Source organism: Felis catus, chromosome C1 (assembly GCF_018350175.1).
Source record: "Felis catus isolate Fca126 chromosome C1, F.catus_Fca126_mat1.0, whole genome shotgun sequence".
Taxonomy (NCBI): Eukaryota; Metazoa; Chordata; class Mammalia; order Carnivora; family Felidae; genus Felis; species Felis catus.
Genome location: NC_058375.1, coordinates 182,390,970 through 182,416,838, shown reverse-complemented (window position 1 = coordinate 182,416,838; position 25,869 = coordinate 182,390,970). Strand labels below are relative to the sequence as shown.

Genomic DNA, 25,869 nt, shown 5'->3' with positions numbered 1-25,869 from the left:
TTGTTTCCCCATACTTCTGGGCAGTCTGCTAAGAACATCCTTCTCCTTGTTGTTTATCCAGAAAAACCCTATACACCTACAAATCCTTCAAGGCTTGGCACAAACAGTATCCACTTAAAGCCTTTCCTGACTCTGCGGAGCCGACTTGCAACTCCTTGTATTAAAATTGTTTGTGTGCAGGGCCACTAATAGCTCATCTGGATCTTTTGGATTAATTAGACAACTGTGTCTTGTAGCCTTGTGGAGAAATGCAGCCCTGAGTTAGGGCTCATGGTTTGGTGAGCATAGGCAAAGGTAGGCTGGATTTTAGTGCCCACTCACCCAGCCAGATCCCCTAGTGCAGAGCACAGACGGCACAAGCTTTAGGGCCTCCGATTTGCTTGCATATTTTGATGCCAGGTTGTAAATTCTCCTTGTGGGCAGAGGCCACAGACTTTACTTCCTCATCTACCAGGGGACAGGTCAATGCCTGGCATGCAGTAGGAACTCAGTAAGTAATTGTTCAGTGAATGAAGGAATAAATGAAATGTTGTGTAAATTGAAAAATCTTTATTCATCACGGTACTTTGTGTGGGGAGGACAAGCTTTCAGAATATGGCATCTTCAGGGGGAGAAATAGTATAAGAGGTTTTGCAGGGAAACAGCCTTGGATGCTGCCTGAAGAGTCACGTAGCCCTGAATTAGAGGCCCCGGAAAGCCTGGAGGAAACCCCCCTTTGCCTACTCCACAGCCCAACTGCAGGCCCACTCTGGCCCTGCCCCCAGCAGCCCTGACAACCAGAACTGCAGGCACACCTGATTCCCTTAGGGGAAAGCCTGTGGACACTCACGGAGGCAAAATGTGGCCTTGAAAGGTAATTTAGGTCAGGAATACTCACATTTTCAAAGGAATCTAGACATTAACAAGTAATATGTTCCAAGGTTCCTTAGGAATTTTCCAGAATGCCTGTGTCTGCTTTTGACTTATTAATTACTTGATAAAGAGGTGGGAATAGGAATAAGGAGACAAATCTGAAGGATGATGCACCACTGCCGATTGGAAAAAAGAGAGTATGAGTAAAGCACTTTCTAAATAATAATGCAAGTACAAAGGATTTATTAGATTCAAATATATTTTGTTTCTAGGACTACACCTACTTGATAAAATGAGATCCATGATTTTCTCCTTCTCTTTCTCCCTCTCTCTCTGTCCCTCGTTTTCTCTTTTAATTTAAAATCCTGTTTGTAATTTCTTATTTGTCTTACATTTTGAGTCCTAAAGCTACCAAAAAATCAGTTCTGGGAAAATGGGGAATCAATTAATAAGCACACACACACACACACACACACACACAGTGAAAGAGAGAGAGAGAGGAGAAATTCATTAATTTACTGTGAAAATTTAGAGGCGATTGTGATACTTTGGGCTCACTGGATTTAGATAATTGACTTGTCTATCTATAGGAAAGAAGAGAGAGTAAGCATGTGACCTGGTTAACGTTTGAAGAATACAGAAAGCACCAAGAGATTAAGTCATACCAGATGTCTGGAGGGCTTTAAGTCTTCTTTATATTGATGGCTGCACGATTTCCCAAAGATGGGTTCAGACCTGCCCTCCTTGAGTGGTTCTGGCTGCATAGATTAAAATGAGGTAAACTCATTATAGCCTTAGTGTAGCTGGCTTTGAAAGATTTGAAAAATGTCCTTTTATTGAGACTGAATAACTGGATGTGCTTTTGCTGCCAATGTCAACATAGTCTAAGAGCCCTCCTGTTATTTTCTGCTAGAGTTTTCTTAGGACATGGAATGGGGCGGGAGAGGGAGGAGTGTGAAAAGCCTCAGAGGATTGTGTTTTGTTTTGTTTTGCTTTTCCTCTTCTTGGCTCATACTGCAGGTTGATGGTAAATATTGGGCAATTTATTTAACCACACTATTCCTCAATTTCCTTATTAGCAATGCTGTCTTGTTTATAAGGAGTTTTGAAATTTTTGCAGGCATACAAAATGCTGATATAGATAGCCAATGTCGATATCTTATTTCTCATCCACTTGATGTGTGTCCAGTAGTGGAGACCACCTGCATCGGACTCACTTGTAGTGATTGTTAAAATACGGATCCCTAGGCCCACCCTAAACTTTCTGAATTAGAATCTTAGGGGGTGGAGCCAAAAATCTCCAAGGTAAACAGGCTTCTTGGGTGATTCTGATGCACTTCAATGTGTCCCTTAACGTACCTCTGCTTTCTGGTAAGCCTGAGATAGGACTGATGGTTTGAACTGAGCCTAAAAATCCCCTGGTATCTCCCAAGGTTTTCTGGACTGGCCTAATGCAGACCATTTTCCCCAGAGCTACTGCATATTGTGTTTGAGTCATTCATTTAAAAAATATTTGAAGCTTCATTTGGCTAAGCCTTGTCATCAAAATGTATGTAATCTAATACGATGTTCAAGTAGGATGTCCTCTAATGTATGTGGTCTGTGAACTAACAGTTCACAGTCAGGAGTAGGATAAAATTAACACTCAGACTTCAAAAAATGAAAGAACAGAGCCCATGAACATTCCTGCTTTCGGTTTCATCTTGGACTTCCCCTAGGTTGGGGTCCTATTTTTGATTTGGCCACTGACTCAACTTTGACCTTGGGAAAACCACTTAATCTTTCTGAAGTTTCCCCATCCACAGTATATATACTTTCCATCCTCGTGAAGCATTTTCTAGAGAAGCTATTTAGTTTATTCAGAGGGAAAGTTCTTTTATGGTAACCATATGTTATACAACTAGATATAATTTCGGAAGCAGTGATCATCTTAGATTATGGATCAGTAATGGTGATTGTGTCTTATGACTGAAGAGGATCAAAAAAAGTTGTCCAGTCCTTCCCTTTGTGTTGAGATCTGAGTCTTTAGAGAGAAGAGTACTCAGGCGTAAAAAAAACCATTCAGACTTATAGATTTACTGGATAAGATACCATAGTATCTGCAAAGATACTACAGAAACTGCAGAGAGAAAGACATGCCGAGTTCCTGTTTCTCTGCTCAGATACTGGGGGAGTGGAAGGACATCTGTTTACTCTCAGCTGTCCCCCTGCCTATCCTTGATAGGGTGATTCTACTGTATTACATTCATCACACTTACCTCCTTTCCTTGGACTGTTCTACTACCTTGAGACCTGCAGTCATTTTCTATTGTTGCATCACCAATTAGCACAAACTTAGCACCTTAAACCAACACACAATTATATCACTTTCTGCGGATCAGGAGTTCACACAAGGCTTAGCTGGGTCTTCTGCTCAGCATCTCACAAGACTGAAATCAGGGTATTGGCTGGAATGCATTCTCATCTGGAGGCTCAACTGGACCTGCTTCCAAGCTCTTTTAGGCTGTTGGCAAAATTGTAGCTATAGAATCCATGGCAGGTGTCTTCTTTATTTATTTTTTTTTTAATTTTTTTTTTCAACGTTTATTTATTTTTGGGACAGAGAGAGACAGAGCATGAATGGGGGAGGGGCAGAGAGAGAGAGAGGGAGACACAGAATCGGAAACAGGCTCCAGGCTCTGAGCCATCAGCCCAGAGCCCGACAGGGGGCTCGAACTCACGGACCGCAAGATCGTGACCTGGCTGAAGTCAGGCGCTTACCGACTGCGCCACCCAGGAGCCCCAACAGGTGTCTTCTTTAAATCCAGCAACATTGAGAGTCTCTGACCTCCCTGATGCTTTTTTATTTTTATTTTTATTTTTAATTTTTTTTAACGTTTATTTATTTTTGAGACAGAGAGAGACAGAGCATCAACAGGGGAGGGGCAGAGAGAGAGGGAGACACAGAATCGGAAGCAGGCTCCAGGCTCTGAGCCATCAGCCCAGAGCCCGACACAGGGCTCGAACTCACGGATCGTGAGATCGTGACCTGAGCTGAAGTCGGACGCTTAACCGACTGAGGCACCCGGGCGCCCCTGATGCTTTTTTAAAGGTCTCACCTAATTAGGTCAGGCCAACCTAGGATAATCACCCTTTTGTTTAACTTAAAATCAACTCCTGGCTTTAATTACATCTGCAGTATACCTTCACCTATGCCATATTCCATGGATTGCAAGTTACAAATCCCACTCATGCTCGAAAGATGGGGATTATACAAAGGCTTGGGTCATGGTGAGTCATCTTAGAATTTGCCTGCCACAGACCCACAGTGAATTAAAATTCTGCAATTAAGTATGTGCAAGAACTTAACTGGGGACTTTAAACATTACTATTTATGAATCCCTATTCCTATGTATGTGACCATTCTGTTAATTCTTAATTAGCTAAAACTAGCCTCTAGTTAAGGGAAAATATTTGGTGTCAAGAGGGAAGGAACAGGCTTAACTAGGGTGTGATAAATTACACCGATAGTCATGCCCTGTCCTAAGCAAATAAACCATTAATTAGGGATTATTGCTTAGCTAGCAAATGGGTCATCTTGAACTATTTTTATTTCCTAATTCACCCAAAATGACTCAATTCATGAAAATGAGTTCACACATATCTATTCAAGATTACAACTATGAGCTACCCTTTTGAGAAAAGTTGTCCCCAAAGTTGATCTATAGCACTCTTTAATACACCAGCACTACCAAAAGAAAAGCATAGACAACAAAAAACTCCTACTAGGTGTAAGCAATAATGATCACTTTTTCAACATCCTTCTTATCAATACACCGAAGACAGAATGGCAATGTATCAGAAATGGATAACAAAGAACCAGGTTTACATTGTTCTGTAAATAAAAGGCATAACTAAATTAAAAAGTGAATGGCTGAAGAGGTTAGCCGGAGATAATACAAGAGTTAATCTCTTTATTTTGTACTGTTTATGCCAATCAATAAGAAATCCTAAAGCTTTAAATGACAAAATGGACTTCACACTCAGAGGATGGCTGTTATAAAAATAATAATAATAATAAATATTGATAAGGATGTACACAAATTGGAACCCTTGTTCACTGCTGATAGGAATGTAGAATGATGTAGCCATTGTGGAAAACAGTATGGCAGTTCTTAAAAAAAATTTACAATAGAGGGGCACCTGGGTGACTCAGTCAGTTGAGCTTCTGACTTCAGCTCAGGTCATGATTTCATGGTTTGTGAATTCCAGCCCTGTGTTGGGCTCTGTGCTGACAGCTCAGAGCCTGGAGCCTGCTTTGGATTCTGTGTCTCCCTCTTTCTCTTCCCCTCCCTGCTTGAACTCTCTCTCTGTCTCTCTCTGTATCTCTCTCTCCCTCTCTCTCTCAACAATAAATAAACATTTTAAAAGAATTTTTTTTAATTAAAAAAAATTTACAATAGAATTGCTATATGATCCAGCAATTCCATTCCTGGGTATATACACAAAAAGAATTAAAAGCAGGGACTTGACAAGATACTTGCACACCAATGTACATAACAACATTTTTTTAATAGCTAAAAGATGGAAACAACCCTTGTCCATCAGTGGATGGATGGATTAACAAAATGCAGTATATACCTGCAATGGAGTATTATTCAACCTCAAAAAAAAAAAAAAAAAAAAAAGGAAGTTCTGATCCATGCTATAATATGGGCCTGGAAGACATTATTATGCTCAGTGAAATAAGCCCATCATAAGGGACAATGATTCCAGTGACAAAAGGTACCTACTATAGTGAAATACATAGAAAATAGAGTTGTGGTTGCAGGGGTAAGAGAGGATTGGAGTTGGTGTTCAATAGTATAGTTTCAGCTTGGAAAGATTTTAAAGTTTCAGAGATGGGTGGTAGTGATAGTTGCAAAACACTGTCGATGTACTTAATGCTACAGAACTGCACTTAAAATTGGCTAATACCAGATGCCTGGGTGGCTCAATCAGTTGAGCATCTGACTCGGCTCAGGTTGTGATATCACAGTTCATGAGATGGAGCCCCGGGGGGGGGGGCAGGTGCAGAGCCTGCTTGGGATTCTCTCTCTTCCCCTCTTTCTGCTGCTCTTCTGCTCATTCTCTCTCTCTCCCTCTCTCTCTCTCTCTCTCTCTTTCCTTCCCTTTTTCCCTCCCTCCCTCTCTTTCTCTCTCTCTCAAAAAAAAAGAACACTTGAAAAGATAAACAGGCCAAGGAGATGAACATGTAGGTCACAAAATAGGAAATGTTACAAGCAAGCTAACTTGGAGAAAGAAATGAAAAATTTTATATTTCATTTAATGAAGCATTATCTTTTAGTCTAATGGGATAATCAGTGTTATTCATCTGAATACAAAGCCCGGCATATAATTATATTCAAACATATTTTATATTAAAAACATATTTTACTTCTCTGCTTCTTCTCATTTCCCTAGAATAGAGATAAAGTCTTCATTGAATAATTCTATACTGGTACACAGGACTATCCTAGGACTATCTTTTAAACCATTCTAGGACTATCTTTTAGTATGCTAGTTTAATTTTTTTTTAAGTTAAACGTCTTCGGGACGCCTGGGTGGCTCATTTGGTTGAGTATCCGACTTTGGCTCTGGTCATGATCTCGTGGTTCATGGATTCGAGCCCCGCATCGGGCTCTGTGCTGACAGCTCAGAGCCTGGAGTCTGCTTTGTGGATTCTGTCTCCCTCTCTCTCTGCCCCTGCCCAGCTCATAGTCTCTCTGTCTCTCTCTCTCTCTCTCTCTCTCTCAAAAGTAAATAAAACATTAAAAAAAAAAAGCTAAACATCTTCCTTGAGGCCTCCAAGTTGAGGTTCCAGTGTAAGGGAGATACAACAAGAACTACATTAACAAGAATTATATTAAATGCAATTCTGAAATAGTTTGTTATGTTAAAAACATGTTTGGGTACAAAGATTAGTTAGATGACTTCCCCCCATATATCTAGCATTTGTAATAACAAGAGTCATAAACTCTGAGCCAGTACCATATCTCTGTCCTAAAACTGATATTCTTATAATTGAGCCCCTTTGCATTCCTGGTCTAAAAAGGCACGTGGCCAGACACCTGCTTGATTATCTCTTTGTTATTTTGTCATTTCCATGAGTCATGATTATCTTTTGGCAATTTAATGAAGGCAACTAGAGCAAATCTTTTTGATGGTAATGAAATGTAGCTAACAATACATCCCTTATTTATTGGTCAAACAGTGTGAGCCAGGCATGATATTAAACACGCTTCTGTTACTTGATTTAATTCTTTAATTCTTCATTTAATTCTTTGGATCCTTCTGAGACAAATGATATTATTCTCATTTTATAGGTGAGAAATGGAGTCTCAGGGAGTTTTAATAACTCCAAATCACAGAGCTGGGTGGTAGATCTAGAATTCAAACCCCGGTCTGTTCAACTTCAAACTTCTCATCCTTCCATGGCACTAAACTGCATCTAGGAATGTAATTATATTTACGTCTTAAGGGTTAAAGTGATTTATGAGAGTGAAAATTTAAACATGTAACTTTGTAAAAATAGTCCATCAGTAATTATAACTCCTAAAATTACATATGAATTTGGGAGCAGTTTTTTTTAGTCAACGTTGTTTAGCCCCCACAAAGAAGCTGTTGTACATTCAGAATAAAATGCTTCCTATTCCATGTCAAAAGTGCAGATTTTTTTCCTGATAAGATGTACTATTTGGAGACTGTCTATTTTTTATTGTGATTCAGGTGCAAATAACAGGAAAGCATATTTTTTTCCTATCTTGGCAAAAGGGGAGGTATTTCTAAAAAAGAATACTTAATGTAATGATTTAAATGGCCATGATTTTGTACTGTGAGTTAGGAGAAAACAGATTATAGCACAGGATTGGAAGAAGTAACAATGGTCTACTGACCTCGGCAGGAAAATCCAGCCAGGGAATTTCCCCGAGACTCTAAGCCAGTCTTCAGAGATACTCAGTGCTCTTCTGTGCCCAACAAAATGACAGAATGTAAAACCCTAGATTTTCTGAGACATCCATGCATAATCAAACTCTGAAAATGAATTACTTTGCAAGAACTTACATTCATGTCTGTGTAAGTGTTGAATCTCTAAATTGTACACCTGAAACTTATATTACACTGTTATGTTCACTAACTGGAATTCAAATAAAAACTTAGAAAAAAAGTATAACATCAAAAGAGATGCAAAAAATCAAACTTGTCTTTGCAGTTCTTAGACAACTAAACAAAGCAATATGTATGTAATGTGGATTTTAAATGGTTGTGAAAACAAAGAAAATATTTTTTAAATATCCCATTCCTCTTTAGAAATTCAAATGTTTTCACAGTTTCTCCAAAAAATAAGTGTGAAAATTGGCAACAAACAATCTGAATATGAAAGACGAGCACGAACGCATGCGTGTGCACGCGCACACACATACACACACCCACACACACCAATCTCATTTCATTCAAAGCACGTTAATCTTGGTACTGCTGCTTCTGTTTGCAGAGCTCACACTTGTTTCAACCGTCTGGATCTCCCCCCGTACCCATCATTCTCCATGCTTTATGAAAAACTCTTGACAGCAGTTGAAGAAACGAGTACCTTTGGACTTGAGTGACCTGGAAGAACGATGCCAGGCTCTGTATGGACAGGCAATTTCAGAAGCTGCTGTCTAGAAGAATGACTGAATGTTGGAAGTTTCAAGAGTATGCTTCCACTAGAGTCAAGCTGAGTGCTTTATTTTCCAGGAACACATGCTCTGTCACAATGGGGTCCGGATAGTGGTGATGAGTCCTCTTGGAAGGATTTGGGTGAGCTTGATGCCCAGGGAACTACCCAACAGTCTTTCAATCAACAGTTGTTGACTGCCAAACTTTTTTCCATTTGTGTTATGTTCCAAGACAAAGATGAACCTGTACACGATCAGCTCCATGGTAACTTTCAGGGACTCGGGAGAATCTTGAAACTTACCTTTGAACGCGGTTCAAGCCCAACTGGCAGCACTTGGCCCAATCTCCAAATTAGCTCAAGTTAAATAATATAATAAAAACAAATATATTTCCTAAAAGTACATTCATTTAAGCCCTACGTTGTAGCAGAATATTCATTTTCTTGCTATGAGTGCCTGCATGGTGTGCACCATAGGTTTCAGCTTTCATGGGACACAAGTGAAAATGAAACCAAGTCAACATGAGGTAACTTTAAAGATTTGCAATAAGGTGGTCTGTGACAATGTATATGCAAAGTGGTATGTGTGTAATTATGGCTGAAGACAAACTGTTCTACAATGAATAACTAATGACAGATTTTATGCTTTATAATGCATGAAAACAATTTAAAAATAACTAGCAATTAATCACAGCATATCAGGAAAAAATACACAGTGAGTTCTGTTTACTTTTCATAGGTTCATTATATTTATGTTCTTTAAGATGTATATAAGAACCAACCTGTTCCGTATGTATCACCTGTTCCATTTTCATGTTCCATGCTTACTCGGGCATCATGCTAGTACGTATCCTTTTAAGCACTCTCAAGGGAACAAAAGGGCCTTTTATTTTTATAAAGGTACAAAAAAAATTCCCCGAAATATTTTGCACTGAATGTACCAAAGTTGAAGGGACATTACAATATGACTAACAGCAACTCCATCACTTGACAAGTAAATAGAAAATAGCTTCTAAATCAAACTTCCTTCACAGTGCCATGTCTACCACTACAAGGACTGTGCATCTAAGTAATAATTTTTTAAGACTCACTATATGTGATAGTATGATATGCATTTATTTAAAATGCATTAGACTTCTTCCATCCATCAAATACTTTACAGGATGGCATTTAATACAGATATTTCGTATTTCCCCCACTGCTTTTTATTTGTACAGCATCATTAAACACTAAGATCATTTAGAGAGCCATCAGCAACACCCAAGAGATCAGCTCTCTTTAGTAATAAGAATTCCATTTTCCCTCATCAGTGAAGACATCACAAATTGAAACTCTCAGCACTATATTTCTAAGCCTGCATTTTCACTGATGCATAATTTTCTTATCAATATTAAGAAACAATTTTTCTATGGTCTCTCAGAAACTGCATGATATCACTAATGTTATTTCTGCTTAGTTTTATCAGACGATGTTCTTCATTTTTATTGCTTTTGGGGTTATTTCACATCACTGTTTATTTCTTGACTTCTGGCCGTAACTAATCAGAGTGAGTTCTTCAATAGAGTGAAGTTAAATCGTGGATAATAAAAGCATTGGATTCACATTTGGTTTGCCAGCCTGTGGTTTTACAGGCACTGCCCAGACACCTCTTTGAGAATTATAAGTAGCCATGGAATTCCTATTATGGGATGTTGGCAATCTTGTATTTTATAGAGTCAGATGCATGGTTTTCACAGATGGTTTTTAAGAACTAATTGCTCTCCTGTTGGTTAAGCTATGTTTACCATTGAGACCCTCAAGAGGAATACCACTCATGCTGTGATCCTGAACTAAAGACAGGTACTATAGCATGGGGAAATGTTCCCCCAAAAGGTTACAGAAATCTGGAGATAAGAAAGGAAGATTTATCTGTGTACTATAATTAGACCAGGAAAAAAGGGAAGAGAAAAAAATTTTAATTGGAAATGTTAGCTTGTGTTTACTGATCATGAATATAAGTATATATTTAATTTGCAAACTATTTTTACTTGTTTGTATTTTTTTCATTATAAGGAAAAATAGTATAACATACTTTTTCAAAAAAAAAACAACCCACATCTTTGACGGTATATAAGATGGTTCAGAGCTGGCATTCTCTAAGCAGCTGGTATAAAAAGTTACATTTCTTTCAAAAATAGACCATGTTAGCTTTCCTTTTGGTTTGTGACACTTTACTATCATGTTCCACATTATTAGGTAAAAGAAGTTTGAAATCAAATGTATCTCTTTAATTATTTCTAACAACTATATTCCTTGTTAAGGCATCTAACGTCTTCCCAAATAACAAGATAATCATCTGCTGTTGCTACTGTTCTCAGAATTGGGAATTATCGAAGACATACTTAACATATCTGAACACTATTATAACTGATCCTACTATTCATAATCAGTAAAACAAAAAAATCCAATAATAACTGTGAAAATATTAAATAACGTTTCTACAGAATAAATTGGACTGTAGCATCTGCTACAAACAGAAATACCCATAAATATTTTCTTTTGGACTCTGAGCCTAGATGACTTGGCTGTATGGCCTCGTTTTCTTTAAGAAACTCAGGAGTGATGCTTACACTCTGCTGTCTTCTATAAAAGACAGTCATGATACATCATGTATGTTTGTAGAACATCTCTTAGATGAAGCAAGAGGCGCACTCTTGGCCTTCACTCTGTGCCAACCACTATGTTTGATGATAGAGATGTAGGATTCAAAAATCTGCCCTTGAGAAGCTCACGGTCTAGTGGAGTAGACACCAAGGTTTTAAAAAAAAGTATTTTTAATAAAATTTGTCATGTTTTACAATCAAGGAATGAGGAGAGAACAGCTTGTTCCATCTGGGAGATCCAATGAAGGCTTCATACATGGGAGATACTGTGGCTGAAAATAAAAGTCACATAAATAGTAACTAAGAGCATGTAATAGTGTGTCAATACTGGTCAAGTGTGGAGGCCCAGGGTACATTTACCCACGAGGGTTTACAGTGTGCAGGCGGGAGCCGAACCATGAAGGAGCAACTCAAGGATCTTCAAATTATCAAAGAAATGCCAACATTAAATCCAGTCATTTCCCTCCGTTTCCTTTCACCTGTCCTTGAGCCCAACTCACTTCTGGGGTCAAAACATTGATTTTGTGCACAAAAATGAATAGATCTTGGTTCAAGAAGCATGGTCACAATTTTCTAGCCTATGTTATGTTTATAATTTAATATTCTATAATCAATGAAGGAACACCTCTCACCTGCATAACAATCAGAAGTGCTAGAACTGCCTTCAAATGGTTAACAGTAATGTTAGACTGTGTGTGTGTGGTGCTTTAAGGTTTCAAAATGCTGTCACGTGCATCTTCTTTTGCTCCTCATGTACTTTGTGGGGGAGAAGGTATCAATCCCCGCTGGGTTGACACTGGTTTTCATGGATGGCTCGTAAGATCCATTTCAACACTTTACGGTTGCAATTCTAGGCTTCACTTCAAGAAATGTGGAGGCTAGGGGCGCCTGGGTGGCGCAGTCGGTTAAGCATCCGACTTCAGCCAGGTGACGATCTCGCGGTCCGTGAGTTCGAGCCCCGCGTCAGGCTCTGGGCTGATGGCTGGAGCCTGGAGCCTGTTTCCGATTCTGTGTCTCCCTCTCTCTCTGGCCCTCCCCCATTCATGCTCTGTCTCTCTCTGTCCCAAAAATAAATAAACGTTGAACAAAAAATTAAAAAAAAAAAAAAGAAATGTGGAGGCTAACGTTTCTTCCAACGTATTCCACTATCAGTGAATTTTGCAAGATGCTTCATCTGCCCAAATTCTCATTTCTTCAAACAAACGCTCTTAAAATGTGACACCTTCTAAAAAGCCCGTGGAAGAAATTAGTGTATTCACAGAAAAACTCCTCATGGACTTAATATTTGCATTTTACTACTTGTTACGAGAAATTTCAAGCCATGCAAAATGGGATGGCTTTTGGTGGATTTCTATAGTACAGTTCAGTTCTCTAGCATATAATTTGGAAGCAAGATAAGGTTTGAAACAACCACTTTAATCAAGAGTTTTACTTTATTTTTCAATTCTTCATGAAGATGGATCCAGAGCTCTGGTAGTTAGGTTCCTGTGATGTGGATGAAGGAACCCCTGCAGATTCTCTTTTCGTCTCTGTCTTCTTCACGTTTATTCACTTTTTTCTTTCTTTCTGCCCAAATTGTATTTATAACTTGACCACTTCTAACTAAAGCAAACATCTTATAACAAAGAATCTGAAAATCTTTCCAACTTAACCCTCTTGGGGAAATTCCCAAGGCAGGCAAAATGATGATCCACCATCATTAAAAGATACCCATAACCCGGCATAGTAAAAACATGCAAATAAAGAATGTGACCGAATCTCCCAACTGGGTCTGAGCTTTAGGCCTTATTGTACTCCTCTTATCTGCTTTAGTGGATGACTAAAAACACTCTAGATCTCAGACACCTTACTTGTAACCATAAAACTTGAGTTGAAATTAATGAGCATGTCACTTTTAATCAGATTCTAATTTTGAAAAACGTGTTACCTTTCTAGTTCAATTGTGTTTTCCAGATAGCCTTGTTTATCTAACACGGAAACAAACGAATGCCAGAGATATTAAGCTGTCTAAATTTTGGCTTAAGGCCAACAGCGGTCCACGAGAGGCGTAATCAAAACAAAAAGTAGAAAAGAGAAGTCCAGCGGTTGTGTTCCCCACCCCTGCCAGAATGTAATGCTAACTGTTGACCAACTGTCAAGACTCAGAAGTGGTAGCTGCCTTCCAAGGAGCTGGCACAAAGGACATAATGAGTGTGTGTGTGCTACCCTTATCACGGCAAGCTGGGCCGGGGGTGCAGCGATGATTAAGACAGGACCGTAAGAGAGGGAAAGATACAACAAGGGTTGGAAAGATCATCTCAGGACCTGCTGGTGGGGGTAGGAACATGTACTTCAATTTGGTTTCTGACTTTGGGGGGGGGTTGGGGAATAAAAAAGAATGCTGCCTAGTAAGGGCACTGCTTGATAATCTGCCTGGTGGGAAATAACCCTCATTGTATCACTTCAGTAGATCGATAACATCCTCTGTATTGCAAAACAGAATTTAGCCCCAAAGTATTAAAGCTAACCATAGCTGAATCAGGAAATTTGACAATTGGGCATTAAATTATGTCGTGGACTTTATTTATCTTCAGAATTATTACTGATATTACTGAGCTTTCTATATAAGTAAAAGAAACGGTGTAGTTAGACATATTTATTTTGCTTAATTTGTTTTTCAGACATTCTTTGACATTAGAATAGCTTTTGGGACATTTTCATGGTTTCTAGTGGTGACTTAAATGTTCCCTGTTAACCCAGAAAGCAAAATCCTAAGAATTAGGTTGCTGAATTGTAAATGGAGACCTAATCAGTGTTTCCAATTTTTCAGGAAGTTAATCAAGACTGAAAATACACATGCTTAGATTTAATCTGCTGGCTAGTTTATTTGGCTTTCATGATGGCACAGTTTGGTAGAATTGGCAGGCCCTAGTTGTATGGTATTTGGGGAACACAGAGAAATTATGTTTATATATGTGATTTTTATGTCTAGTGGCCTTGGGCAGGTGATATCTTTCTATCTAATTTTCTTTTAGGATATTACAACCCTGAGGAGTGTTGATAGGTATGTTGTATGATTCAAACTGAATCAGCTATTACTGATGCAGGTAAGGAACCATCAGTAAACTCCTGGTTACTACACCTTCTGTAAAAAAGGATGGATAATGTTCAAGAGATACCCTGGAAGGACTAACCAGGAAACACACAGAACTGAGTGTTCTTTTAGGACCCTAAAGCTCTAAAAGCTGTTATTACAACCTATTTTTCTTTATGTGATATCGTAAGTAAAATTTGAAGCTGTTAATATATTGGAAAGTGCATAAGATTACATGTTTTTATAATAGGGATGCAGGCATTCCAAAATAAATAAATAAAAATACATGCATCTCTCTTGCCTCTTACTGAAAGTATTAATCTAATTTTATAATAATGCTTACTTTTTAATATTAAGGCTCTGTAAAAAGAAACATATTTATTTCTAAGATTTCAGTAGAGCACAGGTGATGTATTTTTTTAAGCCTTATCATTTCTTTTCACCAACTCTACCCATGTATCTACTATACCATGTATCCCAGTTAATAGCTATGTTTCTATTTTTGTTGAGTTAATTTAAGCTTCATATTCATTCAGTGTGACTTTAAATACAGAATAACAATGGGAGGTATTTAGTACTGGCATTAAGACCATACAGCTCTCATTTCACCTTATATTTAAATTTCATCTATTTTTTTTCAAAGCTAATAATGCAGATTGTTGACATCCTTGAAATGATTTGTGGGTGGTATTAAATGGAGCCTGGGACTTTGAAATGTAGACTAGATGTTTGTTTTCTGGAAAGTTTGTATTCTTATCCTCACCTGAACCCCTGACTTTTGTGTTGTATTTTTTTATGATTCCAAAATGCTTTGAGGGAAAGATATTTTAATGTGTACAATTTGTTTTATTTTCATACTGATCTCTATTTTTGTTTAAAACCATGTTGCATCATGAAATCACTTAATCCAAAATAAATCTTCTTTAAAAAAAAATAGATTATGACTTCTCTGTGATACATTTGGGAAAGAAAAAACTCAAAAGGAAAGAGAACAAAGTAGGGATAAAGGTCTTGTGGGATTAGTATGCAGCTTTGTGGATCCAGAAAGTTCTCTTCATGATGTTTATAATTAGGAATCCATTTTGTTTATCCCTAAAAGAATGTTTCAGTATTTGATAGCCCCATCAAATAATGTTGAAGAAATGAATTAATACAAATCATAGTCTCTTAACTCACATGGGCTGAGACTATTTGTTAAGCCATCTTGGCTGAACGCTTGTTTTATAAACACATAATGCATACCGCCACTCCCACCACCACTACCAATCTAATCCAGGGGTCACATATTCACAAGCCTCCAGGGATCAGTTAGGTATTGCATGAGTGAAACTGGCTGGATGTAAGCAACAGAGAGTGATTGGATTTACCCAAAGACGGCATTCTAATATTTTACTCCAGCTCTAGTCACATAAAATTTAAGTCCAGTGTTGAAAGATCTTCAGATTTATCAAGAGAAACCCAGAAATCTAATTTTTTATGTGATAATTCTAGATCTTTTTATACTGGGTGAATCAACACAAATAATGTCTGTAGGTTGAATTTGTCTTGCAGGTCCAACCAGTTTGGACTCTTCATTTAATCAATTTAAGCAATATCATTATCTGTTATACTTGATTCGTAGTGTAAATGAACTGACCAAACAAATAAAATATTACTAAGACAAGTAGTTGACAGGAAGAGATGGGGAAAGGAGAAAAGCAGCTCTATATGAGGCCAAATAGTCACTAAAGGATGTATTTGAAAATGATCTGTGCTTACCAGTCTTTCTGAAAAAGACCTGTGTTAATTCGTATGAGTTAAGAACATCCTTGTCAAGATTTCATGGAACAGATGTGCCATTAAACTCTTCATTCTATATTTTAGACTAAAAATAAATTTCATACACCACATGAAAGCAGTTAAAGCAAAGGCTCATCCTTTATAATGACTAACGTTTCAAGTCATTAGTGAAAGGGAAGAGCAAGAGATTGTGTTCATGGCACCGACCTCCTGGTTTTTGTGTCATATTATTCCATCTATAACATTTGACCTCAATGTGCTTTTATCATGATACATTTATCTGCCTTCATTATATTCTTGTGTTAAAACATAAAACCCATTTAGTTAGTGAATGTTTTAATAATGCATAATTTCCCCCATCCTACTAATTGCTCCTGTGAATTCTTTCTTGGTACTTTTTTAAATTTCATCCTTTAACTAGAAAGCATTTAACCTCTTTATCAAGGAGGAGAAAAGATTTTTTCTACATACTTTGCTGTATTGATCAAAAATGTTAACCTATTAATGGCTTTTCTCCCCCTTCTAAATGGGTACTTCCTTCTATAGATACTAGGTTGACCAGTATAACATTTGTCAACCAAAGTAAATTTTGGAATAACAATAATTGAAATGAGAATTTCTGGAGGCACCTGGGTGGCTGTCAGTTAAGCATTCAACTTCGGCTCAGATCACGATCTCACCGTTTGTGAGTTCGAGCCCCGTGTTGGGCTCTGGGCTGACAGCTCAGAGCCTGGAGCCTGCTTCAGATGCTGTGTCTCTCTCTCTCTGGTCCTCCCCCACTCGTTCTCTGTCTCTGTCTCAAAACTAAATAAACATTAAAAAAAATGAGAACATCTGATAAAGATAAAATGTTTACATTGATAGAAATGAGCTTCACACATTTCATTTTCCCCATTATTATAGGTTCTCTCAAAAGATTTTTATTCACTGATTGTTCCTTTAGAAAGGAAAAACAAGCAATTTTCCAAAGCATAAATCATTGGAACTATATATATATATATAGTCAGATATATATATATATATATGACCATTTATATAGTTATAAAATACTACTTCTTGCTATACCAAATAATGTAATAATTCCTGTCTAGTTGGTATTCAGCTGGCATTGGAAAATACATTCTAAATCAAATCCTTCAACTTTGTCATGACATTACCAACACATCCCTCTCCCTGCTTCCATCTCCAAATTAAACCCTAAAATCAAAGCCAACTAAAGACCTGCTTTTTATTACTATGAGGCTTTCCCCTCAATGTCCAATGCAATCTTCTGTGAACTAGATTAAAACATATGAAAGACATTTTTTTGCAGTAAGTGGAGTCAACTCTAAAGAGACCAAAGGAGGTCAAAAGGCTTCCTACACCTGTGTCTTCCTACACTCCCATTCACAGCTTGATTAGTCTTGATTATGTCTTACTTAGAGGGAAAGGCAAGTTCCAGGAAGGGAAAGCCAGCCTGTTGATATATGAATCTGGATATGCAATACATGACTCTGGAGCTCGTCCAGATTGCCTACTCTTCAACTTCTCAAGGGAAAGAACCCGGAATGGAAATAGTCCAGAACAAAGGGGTGAGTCCAGAAAAATAGGAAAGCCCCAAAACAAGATGGCCAAACATGACGGAGGTTTCAGCAGCAACCCTTATCTTCCAAACTAATGGCCTGGAAATGCAAGAGAAATTTCAAGTGATGAAATACCAAAAGACAACAAGACCCAAATCTGGGCCCCTGAACCTGACCAGTCCAGATCAGCATTTCTTTTTCTGAGGATGAAATGAGGGGCTATACCTTTCCCCTGGGAGCAATTTCATTCTCCACTGAATGGCTTCCCAGAACAAAACAAAAGAAACAATCTTTAATTGTTGACTAAAGAACTACTCACCAATTATTGATAATTTCCATTACTCCAGTTCCAGTTAAGAAGCCCTGTCAAAAAAAAATTTTTTTTTTTAATTTTTTTTTCAACGTTGATTTATTTTTGGGACAGAGAGAGACAGAGCATGAACGGGGGAGGGGCAGAGAGAGAGGGAGACACAGAATCGGAAACAGGCTCCAGGCTCTGAGCCATCAGCCCAGAGCCTGACGCGGGGCTCGAACTCCCGGACCGCGAGATCGTGACCTGGCTGAAGTCGGACGCTTAACCGACTGCGCCACCCAGGCGCCCCCATGTCAAAAAATTTTAAATGTGGGTCACTTGGATGGCTTAGTCAGTTAAATGTCCAACTTCGGCTCAGGTCATGATCTTGTAGTCCGTGAGTTCAAGCCCCACATTGGGCTCTGTGCTGACAGCTCAGAGCCTGGAGCCTGCTTCGGATTCTGTCTCCCACTCTCTCTGCCCTTCTTGCCCCCTCTCTCTTAAAAATGAACATTAGAAATTTAAAAAAAAATTTTTTTAATATACCACCAAATGACCATGATAGAGGACCCTCCAAGTATGGAATTGTAGCTTGAAGCCAGCCCTGCGAAACAAAATTATTTGTTTGCTTAATTTAGTTCTAAGTAAAACTTTCATATATCATCAAACTTGTTTTTAATTTGAAAATAGGAATTTTCCCTCATTAGCTTTAATAACAACTGGTCCCTTACTCCCCCAACTATTGAAGCAATTTGATGATCCAGGGAGATAGCACTTCAATTTTGCCTATTCCTTGAACCGACATTGTGTACCCTGGGGTGTGCACGCATTGGTTCAAAAGGCAATGTCTATATCATCAGAGTCTCTTCCTCACACAATACTACTGATGATTTGGAGCTAAAATGTTTGGGTTTGTTTGCTCTCATCTGCAATTAACCTGTCTGTTGTATCACTCATAACAATGTTTAAGGAGGAATGAAGATAACAGGCTGTCTGAATCTTGGAACCAAGCAGGAATGCCAATAGTTTTGTGGCTGGAGTATATGTACAGAGTTTTTCTGACCAGTCACAGTCGGGGTGGAGTGATGGTTGTACACACACATGCTAGTAAACTAATGTTTCCTCACTGACTTTGACCTGTCCTAAGCTAAGGCCCTTAGTTAAGATATAAAACATATTTGAAACATTAGCCCTGCTCCTTGGAGAAATGACTGATTCTAAGAAATAATCAAGAGAAGCCTGAAACATCTTGTAGTGCTTGAAAGTAAGGAAGCACTTAAAAAAAAAAGTCCCAAAGATGCGAGTATGTTAAAAGGAACCAGAACCAACTGAAAGAGCTCCGATGGCCAAAGCTAGAACAATTTGAACAAAATAAATAAGGTAGTACCAAATTACAACACAAAATATAAAATAAGTTCATACTGATATGTAAATGATTGAATAATTTATAAATGAAGAAACAAATATTCCATGAAGAATTCCAAATAATTAAAGACTCTACCCTTAAATGTGGGAACACTCATTATAACTTCCTTCCAAAGAAAACAGCACAGAATGCAGGTGGGGGAGAAGAGCAACTTCACAGTGAAGAAACCTGACAAACACTACCTCAGCCAGTTGATCAAGGTCACTATCAACAGTCATAAATCACGTGGTTAGCATGTTCTCTGGGTATGATGTGACAAAAATGGCACTTTACATCTGTGTTCTTCCTCCCCAAGCCCACAACCTCAGTTTAACCATCAGAAAAACATAAGACGAATTCCAATATAGAAGCAACCTACAAAATACTTGACCTCTTCTTCTCAAAACTATCAAGGTCAAGGTCATAAAAACCAAAAAAAAATCTGAGAAACAGAGAAACAGCTACAGCCAAGAGGAACTTACTAAGACATTGTGACTAAATATAATGTGGTAACCTGGATAAGATTGTGGAATGGAAAAAGGACATTAGGTAAATACTAAGGAAATCGGAATAAAGTATGGACTTTAGTCAATAATAGTGTATCACTATCATACAAGCTTACCTAACGTTGATTAATAAATAGGATTTGATAAGAACCTGAGGGCTATTCTTGGATAAAAGGATGAAAACATCCATATTTGAGAGAATGGTGTGAAGCAGAACCTTTCTCACCAGAGTGTCATGTGGCAATAAAATTCAGCTCCATACACAACCTTTTCAACAGTATTTGGTTGGTAGCAGCAGGGGAATGGCTTAGTGTTATGAACTTTATGCGGAGGTCACTTTTAGGTAACAGGCTTGAGCAATGGAAACCTGAATGAAGCAAAAGGGCCCATAGTGACTACTGAGCTGATGCAAACAGGCTCATTACATGACCCACCTCGAAATAGCCATAGGCCCTAACTGACCAATGGGCTACTTGCAACCAGGCCGAGTTCCTAACATTACCAAAAGTGGAAAATTCCATATGTTCCCAGACTTCCTCACTCTACCCTATAACTCTAGCTCCTCACCACCACCTCATGGCAGACGGTCGCTGCTATCCTGCCTGCTGCTCCCTTGCAGTGTATTCAATAAACTTCCATCTCTTGTAACTGCCTTGGATGAATTTTTTCACTGCCCATGCCACCGGTCCCCATCCAATCAGAATGCATCACACTTTACATGTGATTAAAAGGAACATTTACTAATAACAACTAGCAATTATCATCCATACTTACCAGTATTATATAAAATGGAATAAAATTTAACACCTACATGAAGAGAGGGGCAATCTCTGAATAAATAACTATCTTTTTAAATAAATTCATGTTTATTAATAATCAGGTTGTAGTCTGTTATTTACAGCCCAACAGTCCTAACTACTGCACTCTATAAAGTATGAAGCACTATATCTGGCGTATAGAAAGCGCTCAAAAAATGATAACTTGTGGGAGAAATTTTCTGATATCTTGACTTCCTATGTGAGGTGGGCACTTTCTTACCTAAAAGAGTCCTGCTCTGGTGTTGAAAAGGTAGACTGGCTTTGATGATGCCTATTAACTGCTCTGCTGGAGGTTCCTGTGGCTCTCACCAAAGGGATCAAAGTTTCTCCCTTTGCTGTGACCCATTTCTCTCTCAGTGGGTCCATTTGTCTCAATCACATTCATGAGACAGTTGTTATAGTCTATTCTATCCTCTGAGGAGACCCTACTTCTTCACCCACCGTGTGTCCAGACGTGAGAGCCACATTTTCCTGTGATACTGGAAACCTGGGAATAGTAGCGTGTCAGCTTTATCCAAGAAGCAGAGACCAGCTCTTGGTCTTCCCTTTTCTGAGGGCTCATGTCCCCACATGCTAAGGCACCAAGGTACAGTTTATAAAAACATGGCCTTCCTCCACCAGAGTAGCTAAAATTAAAAGGACCGATGATAGCAAGAGTTGGCAAGGATAGAGCACGGGGAATTCTCTGCATTGCAGGTACAAATGTAAATTGATGTAACCACTTTGAAAAAGCGACAGAATTGACCAAAATTAAACATATAACTAGCTATGACCAGCAGTTTCACTTCTGAGTGTATACCCAACAAAAATGAGTGCCTATGTGCACCAAAACACACTTTCGAGAATATACGTAGCACTTTAACACTGGAAATAATGCAAATATCCCTTAACATTAGAATAAATAAATCAATTGTGATTATATGAATATATTGGAATACAACTCAAAGATGAAAAAGAATCAATTACTGCCACAAGCAACACAGATGAATCTTGTAGACAAAAGAATCCCAATACAAAAGAAGGCATATAGTGAGATGTGATATGTATAGAAAGTTTGAACACAGGGAACAGGAGCCTGTCATGACAGAAGTCAAAATAATGGTAGAAGACAAAATGATGGAAATATTGACTGAAAAGAAGTGCAGAGGAACCTCTGGTTCCCATTTCTTCTAAAAATGTCCCATTTCTTCATCTGGATGGTGGTTACAAAGACGTGTATAAGGATGTATGTTAGATTTTATCTAGCTATATACTTAAAATATGAGAAGTTCTTAAATGTAAGTTATAGGCCAACATTTTGTTTTCATAAACAAAAACTTTTTAAGTGAATTTGCTTGATGGGGCACCTGGGTGGCTCAGTTGATTCAGCATCCATCTGACTCTTGGTTTCTGTTCAGGTCATGATCTCGCAGTTTGCGAGTTTGAGTCCCGCATTTCTCTTGGGATTCTCTCTCTCTCCCTCTCTCTCTGCCCCTCCCCTGCTCTCTCTCTTTCTCTTTCTCTCTCTCTTAAATAACTGAAGTTAAAAAATTAAAAAAATAAAAGTGAATTTGCTTAAAACATGGTCTTTGAAATATGACTAATCTATCTCCATATTCCGGCTCTACCATTTACTTGTTGCATGGCCTTGGGAAACTTCACCAGCGTGAGTCTCACTTTTTTCATTTGTGAGGTAGGGGTAATTCCTTTCTCATGCGGTGCTTTTTACATTACGTAAGATAATGTGAATCTAACACATTGCTTTGTACTTGGTAAGTTCTTAGTATATTTACTTCCCTTTCCTCTTCTGTCCTGGCTGATTGGCAGCACCGTTCCAAATATTGTCTTTAGGAAGCCATCAGATCTCAGGCCTATTTTAGGGAAAGGAGACTGACCTATCCTAACCCAAAACTTAACCCAGCCTTCCCTAAATCCGATTACCAAATCACCTATTTCCTTAGATCCCTTTGGAAACTCTTCTGGGAATGACTCACTCACCCCTCCATCTATCCATCCATCCATCCAATCATCCATCCATCCCATCGACACTTACTGAGTTGCTACTTGTGCTAGGCACCATGATAGGTGCTGGGGAAACTGGTGAAAAGGCAGATATAGTTCCTGTCTTTGGGAATTTATAATCTCATGGGGAAGACAAGCATTGTAAACAAATAAATTCATCATTACTAATGATGATGAAAAGTGCTATAAAGAACAGGGGCAGCGATGGACACAGAAAGCCTCTCGGAGGATGTAACATCTGAAGTGAGAACTGAAGGTGCAGGAGCAACCAGTCATTGGAAGATCAGAGGGAAAGCTCCTGCAGTATCCTGTCATTGAAGTCTTATAACATCCAAAATAATTACATAGTATACATAAAAGACATAATCAACGCCAAAGAGGATCTTCTCACCTGTGAACGCCTGCCGTAACATCTGTTCTGCTTCTCAGAAAGAGTTTTCTGCATAGTTCCTGTTCCTTAGAAGTTAGACTACCAGAGAAGCAGCTTTCTGCTATAGTAATACAAACTCATTTGTATAATGGGTTATGGAGATAGGACATATAAGGAAATAAGAAATGAGAACAGGTAAACTACACCTTAGGATGTAGGGCAGTATACTGAAAAGGACATGGGATTTGTTGTCTGAGTTCGAATTCTGTCTCCACTTCTAAGTGTGTGACCTCAAGCAGGCCACTTAAATTCTCTGAACCTGAGTTTCCTCATCTGAGAAACAGGAATCATAAAGGCTATCTCAAGGTTGTGTTTCAAGAATTGAATAAAGTGACACATACATAGCATCTTGCCTCAAAATGTATTAGCATGCTTTATTTAAAATATTCCTGTCACTTCACTACGAACACTTTAATCCTTTGTGCTTGTGTAGTCTCACTACAGAAATGTCAGCTTCTGTAAACAGGTGTACTCCTTTCTCTTAAATATCTTCTGGCAACCTTGGCTATTGATTTGGAATTCTTTGTTCTAGGCTAAATCTTATTATTCTGGTAAGTCATTCTCGACTTTCCTAGTTCCCCACCGCAAACTGCCCAGGCAATCCAGGGCAGTAGTGGAAAGGGAGCATGGCTCAGCAAGTTGGGAATACAGGAACACTAAGTTTTGGGGTGATATTAGGGCTCCCGGTGCTGTATGTGGCCGCAGGTAAAATAGCCGTGGGGTTCAGCCTGGCTTGCCATCTGGACTTTGGGCCCTCCTGACAAATTACATCCTCCTTTCTTCCCTGTTGTCCATGCTTGCTCTATGGTAGGGCCTCCTATAATGTCTCAGAGAAAGAGTTGGGGGTTGGAGAGGAGAGAAAGTAGGTCAGATAATTTTGCTCCTTGGATAGTTCTCTCTCTTAGGGGTAGCCGGGAAGGGCCTACAATCTTCACTTCTAGACTGAACACTGACCTCAGCTGGAAAAGTCATTCTCAGAATCTTTTTTCTCATTTGTAAAGTGGGATAACTCTAGCCTGGTGCATGGGAACCTCAGGATTGTTGAGGCTCAGATAAAATATAGCATGTGGAAGGTCCGTGTTAACTAAAATGCTATACAGACTTCAGGTGCTATTAATATTAATATAGTCTGTGCCACACTCAGCATACGAGCCTGACCTAGAACCTGCTCAGGACTGAGTTACTATAAGGGGACTTATCTAGGTCAATTAGTAATGGAAAGTGCCTCAAAGGTATTGCCTATTTTTACTATGAAAGAGCAACCTCCTCAGAGATAATCTTCATAGTGAGAAGAATTTAAGGTCTGGAAGATTAAAAGATAATTAAAAACTATACAAAACTAGTCTATTCTGATAAATTGCATGATTTATTTGGGCAAATCTAAATGCGCTGTTGACCTGGGTTAAACCAAGCAAGACTCACTGAAGAAATGGGAACTGATTAAATCTTTATTTCTGCAATTTCCTGTTCTTAGCAAGTAGAAAAGAAGACAAATACTCTGGGTGAGAGACAGGAAGACACAAAGACAAATGATTTTATGCCTGTGCAGCTTCTCTCAAGTACACCAAGATAATCATCTGCAAAGTGTGAAAAAAACAACCAACCTCTCATATTTCAAAAGATGTACCCCCATTTTAGGCTTGCAAAAAAGTAGGTTTTCATTGGTTATTACATGTGCCTGCTTTCTTATTTCTCAACCTGTTTCCAAGGTAGAGTGTGCTGATATATGCTTTTCTGTTGACTTCTCCTATAAACAAAACTTTTCTCAGAGAAGTGAACTGTGGAGACGTCAGAATCCAGATCCAAGAACCCCTAAACTTAAACCCAGACAATCAAGGAGCATGAGAGGGAAAAAGGATAGGATGCTTTCCTTGTATGTTTTTCCTGGATTTCAAAGGATCCTTATCTGAGGTAGCATTTCAGCTGTAGAAGAAGATATTTTTTCTAGTCAAAGTTAATTGAGGTCCCTAATAACCTGAGTTATCATGAAATGGGAAGATCTAAAGGGCCTATCTGGCCCACATACTTTTCACCTTTGAAGTCTAGGAAAAAAATGACCGGAATAAAATATTTTAAAATTTGCTTGCAAAATTGTAGAAGGCAGAACCATTCCAGGCCCTAGGATCTCAAATAGAAAAGCATTATATTTTATATATCACATTAAATAATAATGAAAAGTAACCTCATAGGAATCAGTTCCAAAATCCTTTCTGGATAATTTGGTACATTTGAAATCTTGTGTGCTGTTCATGTCTTTTTAAAGCACTCTGTAAAACAAGATACTCTCAAATGTGTTAGAACATTTCTGTTTTGATTGGCTCAGAATGGCTGGCGGTACTTGAAATGATTTATAATGAACTAAGCACATGGCATGGCGTCATCAGTCAGTCTCTTCAGAGCCTCTTACCCATTTTATAGAAATTGCATAACCTGGGAAGTAACACAATGAAAATCCTACACTCTGCTGGTTAGAAGTTGGATCACAATTCTAAAATCCAGGTAAAAGTTTATAGCTAAAGTAGAAGGCCAACATTTTTTTCTCATCTTTCCAAATGCTAAGCATTTCAATTTATATATGTAGTTACTTATTTTCTATAGCAGATAAAGCATAGGCAAGTTTCACTTTTTCTTTAATTAGCCATGGCTTATTTGTGGAATTCTGGAAAGGCTGATATTAAAATAAGTCAAGATATATAACTATAGAACTCAGAAACCAATTTTTGGAGGATGCCTGCGTGGCTCAGGAGGTTAAATGTCCGACTCTTGATTTCAGCGCAGATCATGGTCTCACGGTTCATGGGTTCAAGTCCCGTTTCGGGCTCGCACTGACAGCG

At 38.5% G+C, this 25,869-nt stretch overlaps 1 protein-coding gene and 2 long non-coding RNA genes across 10 annotated transcripts in view; 2 read left to right on the top strand and 1 right to left on the bottom strand.

The window, feature by feature from the left end:
* Positions 1-10,784, top strand: part of HECW2 (HECT, C2 and WW domain containing E3 ubiquitin protein ligase 2) — a 410,471-nt gene extending 399,687 nt beyond the window's left edge. For 7 of the 8 annotated variants that reach the window (XM_045034181.1, XM_045034183.1, XM_045034179.1 and 4 more), the window contains one exon: positions 8,366-10,784. In XM_045034181.1, the coding sequence (XP_044890116.1) occupies positions 8,366-8,477 (112 nt within the window). In that variant the 3' untranslated portion in view covers positions 8,478-10,784. Of the gene's footprint in view, positions 1-1,442; positions 1,630-8,365 lie in introns of all 8 variants that reach the window. The other variant, XR_006583453.1, reaches the window with a different exon arrangement.
* A 401-nt stretch (positions 10,785-11,185) lies between these two features.
* Positions 11,186-25,869, bottom strand: LOC111561892. The gene is made up of 3 exons (XR_002744899.2): positions 22,997-25,869; positions 17,903-17,946; positions 11,186-11,441 (listed from the first exon to the last, which is right to left on the bottom strand). It is a non-coding gene; the product is annotated as an uncharacterized LOC111561892 (long non-coding RNA).
* Positions 12,164-15,178, top strand: LOC123379229. The gene is made up of 2 exons (XR_006583459.1): positions 12,164-13,485; positions 14,184-15,178. It is a non-coding gene; the product is annotated as an uncharacterized LOC123379229 (long non-coding RNA).